General features: G+C 39.3%; 1 protein-coding gene across 1 annotated transcript; it reads left to right on the top strand.

Annotated features, from left to right (window-relative positions):
* The first annotated feature begins 7,482 nt into the window (after positions 1 to 7,482).
* LOC144655654 (kelch-like protein 11) lies at positions 7,483 to 9,813 on the top strand. Its single transcript, XM_078515946.1, has one exon. The coding sequence runs from the start codon at positions 7,546 to 7,548 to the stop codon at positions 9,289 to 9,291; it is 1,746 nt and encodes a 581-aa protein (XP_078372072.1). The 5' UTR covers positions 7,483 to 7,545; the 3' UTR covers positions 9,292 to 9,813.
* Positions 9,814 to 12,475: the final 2,662 nt, after the last annotated feature.

Here is a 12,475-nt window from a genome sequence, read left to right as displayed (position 1 = left end):
GGTATTTCCACCAATACGAAAGAAGATTCCATGACATGAGCTGATGGCTTGACCAGAATACTTCAAATTTAACTTGGAGAGCATATCTGACAACTTGTACCACTTGTTCTCTGAAGGTATGTAACACAATGTATTCTTTCCTCCACATGCAACAATGGCGTCTTCGTGGGTTTTGAGGCAATTTCTTGGTGATTGAGCAAAGTAACATTCTTCTTGTCCTGTAAACACCATTTTCATTGCATCTGATGCTAAATTAGAGCAATCTCGACTGTTCTTTACAAAAGGACTTGGAAGAATATTGTTAACCAGATAGTCACGTGGCATATAAATACAACGAATGTGACGAAACAAGTCGTAAAAACTTTGTTTCCGACTCTTTTTTCTGTTGACCCACTTTACTAGAACTTCAAAAACTTCGTCTTCCCCTTTTACAATAATTTCATCGCTTGAAATCCACTCCTCGACTTGTTTGCTGCTCAAATTTAGAAAGTCTTCAGTTTCAGCTACTGCAACAAAGTTTGCCAGAATGAAATCACTGGCACCTTTCTGAAGTTCTTCACACTGATACTTCACCGCAAAATAATAAGCCGTAATACAGCTGGAAAAAGACATCGTTTGTTGAATAACGTTCGTGCACAAAGTTTTCAAGCTTGGAACAAAGAAGTAATCTGCTGTTGCCAGCAAATCAAATGCATTGTGTTCGTTGATATCAACATGTCCTGTGTACAGATACTCCAACACTTCTTCCATCACAGCTTTGCTCGTCTCTTCCAATCTGATAACTCCTTCTTTCTTTTCTTTCATGTCGCTGTTTAGAGCGTTGTAAAAGAACGGACTTGCTGCACATAACACGATTCTGTGAGCTTTCAAACGCGCTTGATCGTCACCGGAGCCAACTTCTAGAATCACATCACACAACTGTTCGTTTCTCCGCTGAATATCGAGGCGCTTCATCATTTCCACGCAAAATTTATGCTCGTCAGTCTCTGTGATTGGTTCAAGAATAGAATCCATGAGTAGGCTGAACAGTTTATTGGAATTTAAAGCTGTTGACTCGAGAATGATAAGAAAACAGAAAGGAAGCCACTTCCAAGGCTAAGGCACTCGCTTGACGAAAGTAGACCGCTGACTGAAGAGCCCCTGGACTCATGGATTGAACACACAGCGGTCAAACGCAGCGCGCGTGCGCAGTTCCTGTGTAATTCCCGCCAAAATTTTCCATACAAAGTCTTAAATTTTCCGAAAACTTTCGCTTTAAAGCCAAAAGTTAACGCCGTCGACAACGCCGTCCCTGGAAAGTTAAGGTTTATACGCCGCTGACCATTCATTATTTATGCCAGGGGGCAGGCGGTGTGCGCACTGGGATCGCTATGCATTGTGGATGTAAAATTTTCAAGATGGCGGCGAAGCTGGGAAAATTTAGTAAGTTACAAGCTTCGTTTATCGATAGAATTATTTCTTTTCTGAGCTCCTTTTCTACAGTTACAAATACTTATACTCACTAAGATTGTATTTCTGTCAACAAAATAAGCAATGTATATTATTTTCAGCAAAAACGCGGGCAATGAAAATTCGTCCCGTATGAGCATGTAATTTGAATCCGTCTTGTCGTGAGCTATAATTTTTCGTACATTGCACATTGAACGAAGAAACTGGTATAAACTGTTTCTACAATGTTTGTTCTAAGCCAGGGTATAAACGCTCCCAAACGCTCCCCTCGTTGTGTTGTAGATTTTCCGAATTAATACAGACATGTTTTGGTGGCAAATATGGCTTCGAAGAGGTGACAGATACAAGGAGTGATCGCATGGTGTGACTCGTTAAATCATGAGATAGCGACGAACCATTTCCTCCAACATTGTTAAGATTACCAGCAGTGATAAAAATGTTTTAAATCGGTACATAGCCGATAGAAAACAGCAGGCTAGCCCCAACTAAATAAAAAATAATGTATTGGCTTCTTGTGAAACTGGCAATTTAATGAAGTTATTTGAGTTCATTTTAGTCAAAGGGAACGATTTGTCGTTATTATAAGTCAAAGATGTATTTAAAAGCTGAATCAAACTCTGTGGGGAAGTTCATTCAAGGGTATTTTGATTTTGAACACAAATTCCCAGATCATTTTCTTAGCTTCCAGGTGTCTAAAATAAAGATTAAATAAATTGAATGAAAGTCTGTATGCTTGACTTGTGTTCATTGTTTACATGTATAAAATGTGCCCATTGAAGACAGGTAATTGTTAATAAAAGAAAAATACACCAATTTGTGAATTTTAAAGGTGATGGCATGATAAAAATCCTAAGATGACACCAGAGATACTCAGGGATTTGCTTATTTTGGTAGGCAGAATGTATACAGTGCTAAAATGGTCACCAGGTGAACCAAGGGCAGGGAAAACAGCTATTGCTATAAATAACTGGCATCAAAGCAAGTGCAGTCATTGAGATCAGTGCTAATATGTCAATGATGAGAGAATACATTCAGATGAGAGAAATGACTTGCAAAAAATTGCCTTAGATCACTACATTCCAAGATCCAGGTGCTGACACCATTTTATAATTCAATAAATGGGAGGGGGAAGGGGTTAAAAGGCATGAAAGAAGACTTGCATCATAATTTCTGATCTGGTTGCTATTTATTACACCTGCTAATGTAGGCTGATCTAAAGCTGAAAGGTTCATGAGTATGCTATTCACTGTTTTACAATTCGAGCAAGCAATTGCATGCTCATTTATGTGCGAACCTGTTTCAGGGGGTATGTAAACATGGGAATGACTTGTAGGCTTTTTGGGATATGTTTTGATAGCCTAATATAACCACGAGAGAACTAACTGAACATAAACTATGAAATTCTCCCAAACTCTCCTGGTGACTCCATCAGGCTGTATAAGCACAAATGCCATTTGCTGTTTCATGGCTATAACAAAACAGTTAAACTACTTTCATAAGAATCATACCAAAAAACTGGCAATGACAAATAAACAAACAGTAAAATGCAGTTTTTCTTTTATTTGATTTAACACTTTGTAAACCACCTGTTACAAGTATTACTGAAGTGTTCTAGTTTAAAGGGAACAAGCCCATGGGAAATTGTGCACAATAATTTTTAAAAAATGTATTTGCAGGAGGAAGTCAAACCTCAACCGCAAATAACAAAAAAGAACTGCAACAAGTAGCAAAAAGCCTGGAAAAGCTTAAATTATAAAGGATCTTGTTCATAACATTTTGTACCAACTTTTGATCAGTTTGAATAAACATAAACACTAGAATACATCAGTACAATTCTTATCATGCAGACTCGGTAGCTTATACAACACAAGGCAGCTATTAAATCAAGCCTTTTTTACGCAATATTTCTACAGTTGAAAGCTCGAAACGATCAAATCGATTTCAATACTCAAGGTGACACTGAAGTGACTGAACGGACAGAGAAGTCAAAACATTCGAACAGGCCATCTTACCTTGAGTTTGCTCACGATTGTTTTGAGATCACTGACTTTAAGGAGAGTCAAAAAAGTGCTGACTGATCGTGAATGATCGAACAAAGTGATATTGGGCCCAGGTATTGAGTCGTCTTGCAGTAGATGGTAGGCTATCGACCGCTATCGATGCACCGGCAGGGCAGATAATTTATCCTTCGCTCACATGGAACAAACGGTATGTATCAAGAAGCGAAGACTGTTTTCGCAACCAAACTCGAACTTGTTTGTTCCTTAACGTTCTTTTAAAGAAAACATAGACAATTCGCTGATTTTCGCAGCGTATTTAACGAATACAGTTCGCCTTCGTCGCCTGCCACGAGATGTGCACTTATCCACGACTTGACACAAATGACCAGAATTTTAATTTCGACCATGATGCATAGCGATCCCAGTGCGCACACCGCCGGCAAGAATAGGGGGTGGGTCATGATAAATCCAGGACACTCAGAGGGGGGGTCACCAGGAAATCTCCATACAAAGAGGGGGGCTATCTGTTTTTATGTGTATTTTTGTTTTATTATTTTTGATAAATACATGTAATTTCATTGTTGCTTTCTGATAATGGAAAATGTCAAGAGTCTCTGAAATGATATAGTTTATACAGGAAATGATCAAGGTATCACGAAATGATATCTCAATATTACGTCCAGATCAAGTTTAGCGAGGTAACGGTTAAGCTGGTACCAGATTTTCCTTTGCATTGTTCTCCTCAGCATAGTTCTCGCTCTCTGAGTACTCTGCACTATACTGTAATGCGCAACAACGTTTTCCTTTGCTATCTTCACCTAGCCTGCGAGAGCAGACGCATTTCCGGCCGTCGCTTCATTAATATTGTCAAATAACATTTCTGGGTCTTGCCTAGGGACTATGTGTAGAGTGCTTCTTTTTGTATGTTAGACATGTGCAATAACCCGTCAGACATTATCATCTCTCTTGCCTTTCAACAGAAGATTAAAGTGAGTTAGATACTTTTGCAGCTCCGGCTTGGATTTTTAGTTTCTGGAATTCACCAGTGCGACAAGGAGTGTCACAGTTATATTTCTCGAAACTTTTCTGTTGTCTCTGCTGCCATTTTTCAATGTGTCCTTTTTGTGAAGATTCTTTGTTCTCTGTAGTAAGATGAAGCATATGATCTTGCACTAGTTCTTTTTTCAAGATGAATTTTTTAGAAAACAATAATATTTTTGTTCTCACTGATTGCAAGTGATTGGTCAATAACTATGTTTGGAATGAAGTACATTGAGCCGTTGTTGGCACGCTCTGATTGGCTACTCAAACTCGGGAAATCCTTTGCTATTCACCTCCTAGCAACTCGCGCGCAAAGATTGTAATCGTTGACAGGAATAAATAAGTTAAGAAATATTCCATTAAGGATTACTTTATCTCAATGTTTAGTACATACTTAAACAACTATGCACCTCAGTGTTGGTGGCCAGCGGCGAGGAAACTAGCCACCACTAGCCACCTCCACTTCAGTAAGTAGTTGTTAAATAAAGGCTTAATGTGTTTCTGTGTTCTTTTGCAGGTCGGTGGGGTGGGGGGGGGGGGGGCTATCTATTTTTTTAAAATTACATGTAGAGGGGTCATACCTTTCTTCTTTTACCTGTAAGGGGGTCAACATATTTTGTTTAGCTTGATGATGGATCTTGCCGGCCCACCCCCTGGCATAAATAATGAATGGTCCTTTATGGATTGGAAATTTGATAATTCATCTTCACTGAGTGTCCCAGCTTGAACTGTTCTTTCACCATATTATTTCTTTAACAATTTCTTACAAAATTAAAGTTTGCCCACTTTTAAGTCGAAAGTTCGAGGCGGCGAAGACCGGATGTGACGTCACTTTTTGCGTTTGATCACTTCCCGTTTTCGACGCCTCGAACTTTTCTGGCTCGAAAGTGGGCAAGATTTTTGTAGGCAAACGTTAAAGAACTAGCACGGTGAAAGAAAATTTCAAGCCGGGAAACTCAATTTAGGTCGATAGGCGTTTTTGACGGGCGAGCCATGGGCGAGCGTAGGGCCCCGGACGTACGTAGGGCGAGCGTTAGATAATTTTGTTCGCGTATTTGGCCAAGTAGTCGCGGGCGTGAAGACGAGAAAAGACAGAAAAATCGTCACTCCTACTCAGACTAGGACGCTTTTTTTCCTCTTTCCCCAAGCTTTTCCAGAGTTTCTAACTCTCTCCTCCGCAGAGGCTCCTTCAGTAGAAGGGAAAAGGCCAAAAGAATTAAAACAAGAAAAATAAAAAATACGGGGAGCGCGCGGGACGCGTAAACGATTACGCAAGTCCATTCAAACATTTTCTCTATTTTTTTGACGCACGTAAACAGGGATATAGCTAAGAAAACACTAAGCCGGCTCATCAACAAGCCCAGGTGGCTTTTCTGGCCTTGGCAGCTCTAAAAGTTTACTTAACCCTGTGTTTTCATGTGAAATTTCAGCCGGATTTAACTGAGTTCTATTTCAGCCGGTTAAATTAGCCGGCAGCCAGCCCTTAGCGACATCCCTGCGTAAAAATTTACACGTCACTGGAAATCCGCCATAAGATTTCACCGCTTTTTTATACCGTGATTGTTGCTGTAGAGTTCTTCTTCTGTTTTCGTTTTACCACAATAAAGTGGATAAGACCGTAAGCACGGAATCCATGCAGACCTATGAGAGTGGAGATGAAACAATTTTGCTGTTTATAGAAAAAATTGCACCACCCTAGAAAAATTGTCCCATATCATGGGGACAACCCCAATACCAGAAATGGCTTGCGTTTACGGTCTCCTTCCCCGATCGTGGCCCCTGTTTCCAATCAAAGAGTTTTTCTTCTAACCAAGTGACCTTGATTGTTCAAAATAAATAAGAAAGGACAGTCTCATAACGATTGCACTTCTCATGCTAAGGCCCTATTACCCAGCTGGTGCAAAGGAAACAAGGGTGATGATGTCCAACCTTTGGACGTATAGAAAAGTAGTTATCCATACGTTAAAATCTACCTATAATTATGCTCTTGATAGTTTGATTTCGAACGAGCGTAGAGGGCAAGCCATAAAGAGATTATTTAATTGTCGTAGAAATGTAAGGGACTGCTTGTAGTCTAGTCACTTTCAGAGACTGAAGCGATTGTCTCTTATCTTGAATCGAGAGAATTGAAAATATGAACAGCAACTGGAGTTTAGCTGAGTTTAAAACTGGAAAAATTAATGCATCGTCCTTTGTAATTGTCATTAAACACCTTACAATAAAGTGTGATCTTTTTTACTTTTAAAAGGAAACAAAAAAATCCTGATAATCGCATCTCGATAAAAGAAATCAGCAAACGGCTTTGTTTTCCCATTGTTTGCGAAAAAATCTCACCTCTATTATATATTGGAAATGAAAAACTGTAAACTGTGTTTAACGATGAGCTTGTTTAACCTTGTATTTTAAAGAAATAGTACGGTGAAAGAACAGTTCAAGCTGGGACACTCAGTGAAGATGAATTATCAAATTTTCAATCCATAAGCGGCGTATAAACCTTAACTTTCCAGGGACGGCATTAACTTTTGGCTTTAAAGCGAAAGTTTTCGTAAAATTTAAGACTTTGTATGGAAAATTTTGGCGGGATTTACACAGGAACTGCGCACGCGCGTTGCGTTTGACCGCTGTGTGCGGTGGCTTCCTTTCTGTTTTCTTTTTTGTCAGCGGTCTACTCTCGCGAAGCTAATGCCTTGGAAGGGGGGGGGGGGGGGGGACAGGGGGGTCTGAACCTCCCGCCTCCCGTACCTTTTACTTCCGCTTCCCGTACCATTTACTCCCGCCTCCCGCCCCTTTCCGTAACTGTTCTTTCCTGTTTGTTCCATGTCCATTGCGAAATATAATGAAATGTTACAAAATTTCACTCGTTTTCTCCCGGTACCCGCCACCTTAAGAATCCCGCTTCCCGCCCTATCTCCTCCCGCTTCCCGCCCCTTTTCTCCCGGGCTCCCACCCCCCTGTCCCCCTCCACTTGGAAGTGGGCAGGAAGTGTCTTCCTTTCTGTTTTGTTTTCATTCTCGAGTCGACAGCTTTAAATTCCAATAAACTGTTCAGCCTACTCATGGATTCTATTCTTGAACCAATCACAGAGACTGAGGAGCATAAGTTTTGCGTGAAAATGATGAAACGCCTCGATATTCAGCGAAGGAACGAACAGTTCTGTGATGTGATTCTAGAAGTTGGCTCCGGTGACGATCAAGCTCGTTTGAAAGCACACAGAGTCGTGTTATGTGCAGCAAGTCCGTTCTTTTTCAACGCTCTTAACAGTGACATGAAAGAAAAGAAAGAAGGAGTTATCAGATTGGAAGAGACGAGCAAAGCTGTGATGGAAGAAGTGTTGGAGTATCTGTACACCGGACATGTTGATATCAATGAACACAATGCATTTGATTTGCTGGCAGCAGCAGATTACTTCTTTGTTTCAAGCTTGAAAACTTTGTGCAGTAAAGTTATTCTACAAACAATGTCTTTTTCCAACTGTATTGCGGCGTATTATTTTGCTGTGAAGTATCAGTGTGAAGAACTTCAGAAGGGCGCGAGTGATTTCATTCTGGCAAACTTTGTTGCAGTAGCTGAAACTGAAGACTTTCTAAATTTGAGCAGCAAACAAGTGCAAGAGTGGATTTCAAGCGATGAAATTATTGTTAAAGGGGAAGATGAAGTTTTTGAAGTTCTAGTAAAGTGGATCAACAGAAATGAGAGTCAGAAACAAAGCTTTTACGACTGGTTTCGTCACATTCGCTGTATTTATGTGCCACGTGACTATCTTGTTAACGATATTCTTCCAAATCCTTTTGTGAAGAACAGTCGAGATTGCTCTAATTTAGCATCAGATGCGATGAAAATGGTGTTTACAGGACAAGAAGCATGTTTCTTTGCTCAATCATCAACGAATTGTCTCAAAACCCATGAAGATGCTTTTGTTGCATGTGGAGGAAAGAACACATTGTGTTACATACCTTCAGAGAACGAGTGGTACAAGATGGCAGATATGCTGTCCACGATAAGTATGAGATATTCTGGTCAAGCCATCAGCTCATGTCATGGAATGTTATTTCGTATTGGAGGAAATCCCAATGGCTATTCAGCAGAACGTTATTATCCATCAGTGAACACTTGGTTTCCATTGAAGTCCTTTCAGGAAACAATCAACCTTTGTAGTGTTGTGACATTTCAGGGGTTACTGTATATCATTGGTGGAGTGGATGAACACAACAACCGGTTGAGCACTGTACAGAGATACAATCCTGATACAAACGTCTGGCAAGCAATGCCTTCTCTAAGTACCCCCAGATCAAGTGTATGTGCAGTGGCTGATGAAAAGCACTTGTATGCTATTGGAGGTAATTCACCAAGTGGACTTGTAGACGTTGCCGAAATATTTGATCCCAAAGAAAGAGTTTGGCGAAGGATTGCTTCAACTCAAGAAAAACGGGTTGGTGCTGGTGGTGCAGCCATGAATCACAAAGTATTCGTGTTTGGTGGTGTTAAGAGAGAAGGATACTCAGGCTCCTGTGAAATGTATGACCCAGTTACTGATATCTGGAGCAACATTGCAAAATATAAAACACTTTCTTCAACAGGTAAATACATGTTTTTGAGCACAGTGTGTTTCAAAGGAAAAATATTTGTGTGTGGTGAATTTCAAACAGATGATTCCCAAGGAAACATGTCATTGCAAGTTTATGATACTGTTTCAAATGAGTGGACATCTTGCACCAGTTTCTGCCTTGGTCTCGAAAATTTCAAAATTTCAAGTTTAAGAATACCGAGAGAGATTTTGGATGCATGTGAGGTACTTTCATAGATGCATGTAACACTTACTTAAAACTGAACAAGAAATGGGAAATTTTCATTCTGCTTTTTGGTTCAAGGAAGTGTAGTTACCGGTATTCAGGGAAAGACCATCAACAACATTCACACTACGAATCTCATTTTTCTATGAGTGAATATTCATCCAGGCGTTTTTCAGCCAAAAAATTAGAATCATTCCCCCTTTCAAGGAAATGTAATCCTGGTGATAAGTAAATAATCCCCTTAAAGTTGGTATATTGGAGGAACATGCCCAAAGACTGTCCGAAAAATGAACAGATAAGCCAAAAAGTGAAGCTTTGAGGACAGCTATAAAATTATAAACAGATTCTTTCAGCCAAAAGCACTATCCTCAATATAACAATAAGCCTGAGAAGGAGTTTATTTATTTTATTACCTTCCAATTAATTTCGACAAAACTGTTTCTTTTGTACTAATTAGAAGTCTTAGAAAGTACATGTATTTTTATTTAGATTTGTACGTTTGTTGCTTATTAGTAACTGAAAAATTCCGGTTGTAAGCCCCCCCAATTATAGGCCCATCTACCTGGAAACAAAAAAAATACCTCCAATTATAAGCCCCCCCCCCCCTGGATATAAGCCCCCCTTCTGCCGGATGAGAGTACTGAAAAGGGCTAAATGTTGCTTTATTATGCGTTTTTAACTAAAAAACGCATTTGGATCAACACTCCCGTGGCCCGTTTTGGAATGTTTATTTATTCTGCTTACAAGCCCTCCCGGATATAAGCCCCTCCACTTATAAGCCCACCCAAAAACCCTTATGAAGTTGTATTAGCCCAGGGCTTATAACTGGAATCTTACAGTATACTACACAAGTGAATAGTACTTTTTGTGCACGCTGATCGGTTAACTCGGAGGTGATTAGCAAAGAACTATTCACCTCCGAGCAGCTAATCGAAGCTAAAGAGAAACAAACTGCCTTTGCGCGTCACTTTGTTTACCAAAAGTAATGTTTTGGTCCCCTAATTTTTCAACTTGTGTGGTATATCCTAAAACCATTATTCACTCATTATCATTGTCCACATTCGGTGAATGTGGAGGATATTTGCCTCGCTGCTTCCTGGCTCTGTAAATATCCACCATTATTATTCAATAAATGCCTGCGCTGCCCATATATGGTCAAAATGTGAATGTTGTCTGTCATCGGTACATAACAGATATCCTGCGATATACGTAGGTCATGAAGATTCGTCCGAAGTCTTGTAGAGTGCTGCATAATACTTACAGTTTTTTCTATTTGCAAAATGTGTTTTGTTGACAACATGTTGAATAATAAAACATTATTATCCTGCTCAATCTTGTGGAATATTGTCTGACTTTAGCAAACTCGGCCTACAGCCTCGTCGGCTAAGTATCAGGCGATATTCTGCGCGATTTCCCAGGATAATTGTTAACTATTCACCCCCACTTCGATGAATATAATTGTTAGTTACTAGGATTTTTGAGATTTTCGTATTAGGATAGCGTAATTAGTTGTCCCCCATTAGCAAACTGTACAGTGAGTTAGAAAGATTTTTGACACATTAATTAAGTTCATTATTATTATTATTATTATTATTATTATTATTATTATTATTATTAATGCACTTTATTGTGGTAAAAAGATAAAAAAGAAACCTACGGTGATTATAATCATGGTGTAATGTGGATAAATGAAAGTTGATTGGTGTATGTAGTTTTTTAACACTGATTTGATTAACAAGATTGACTAAAAAGGTGACTTTGTTTGCTTGTTTTGCAGTCCTGAAAAAATCAGGCTGGGTATGTAATCTGAAACTGTGACTGAGTTTTTACCATGTGATGTGTTTTGTCCAATAAGAGTACATGGAAATTAATTGGTCAGTTATAAATAAACAATAATCTCCATCTGGCATGAAAATGTGCCCTGATATTATTTTGTTCTGACATTATCTGTTGGTTTTCCGAAAGCAAAGCTCGAGGAAAACTGTGATCTTCCAGGAATTTGAACATAATTTACTACACATGTACATTACAAAGGGGTTAATCAAGTTCCGATTATGGTCAGTCTTTGTAAAGCACTCAAAGGGTTCCTGACTGTTATAAACCAATCACAAAAATCCAGGAGCTCTTGTGAGCACACCCAAAGATTATAACTAGAATTTGATGTTATAATTATATGTCACTTTGCTCTTACAAAAGCCCGAGTTCTGACCACAATGGGTGCTCGTTCCCCCAAGGTGACGTGCGCTTAAAATTGTTGAGATTTAAGATGAGGGTCATTGGAAATAGAAAATAAAACTAGTATAGCCCAAAGATGTGCAATTGCTGGAGTTATTCTTGTCTATTGTGCATTGTGTGGTGCCAGAAACTTTTCATACTTCCCCTACAGAAAGCATTGGAAATTCCTGGGTGTGGAAGGGGTCTCAAAGGACAAAACTCTCAAGGAAAATTTCCAGAGACGTGGGGGGTCATAGGAAAAATGCCTTTCGTGGGAGAGGTATGGATAATTTATTGAACTACACATTTTAGAAAAAAGGGTTGCACATTTTTTTTTGCGACAAATATAAAGAGAGTAGATATAGCTAGTAGATCTAATTAATAAACTTGAATTGTAATTTGTAAATATTTTGCATGTCATGACAGCAAATGGATTAATAACTCAAATTAAACAATAATCCTTAATTAAGTGCCTTTTCAGATAGTTTTGTCGTTTTATTGTTGCCATGTGCTTAGGAAAGCGAACCTCCATCAGAACCTCCACCAGAGCCCAGTGCGTTCTGCTCGCTGCGCAGTGGATTCTTTAAAACCAGCAAGCCAACAAATCTCGATCTTGCATAGATTTATTTTAAATTCTGATTATAACTGCCCTTGCTCGTTGCTCTTGCTCTGCAACAACTTGCTGCCAGTGAGTGTGGCTGTGAAAATGTATTTTGCAGTAAAACACACTAAGCCCTTGCGAGTGAAATGGACTTGATCCCATACGAAAATGCAGGAATTTATGACAGTAAGTTTTGCTAAATGTTCAGTTCACGGATAACAAATAAGTGAAATAGGTAGGAATAGTTTTCCAAGCTCCCACAATTCTTTGGTTATAAAATCTCGTTCCAAGTGCGCCAGTCCGTGAAAGCAGACAGGTTTTACTTATTTTTCGCGACGTGATTCAACAATTGAAAATCGTTTAGCGTTCACAGACTTAAC

This window comes from Oculina patagonica, chromosome 5, assembly GCF_052425735.1.
Source record: "Oculina patagonica isolate OP01 chromosome 5, crgOcupat, whole genome shotgun sequence".
NCBI classification, from domain to species: Eukaryota; Metazoa; Cnidaria; class Anthozoa; order Scleractinia; family Oculinidae; genus Oculina; species Oculina patagonica.
The sequence above is the reverse complement of the archived record's forward strand: the minus strand, read 5'-3'. Positions and strand labels throughout refer to the sequence as shown.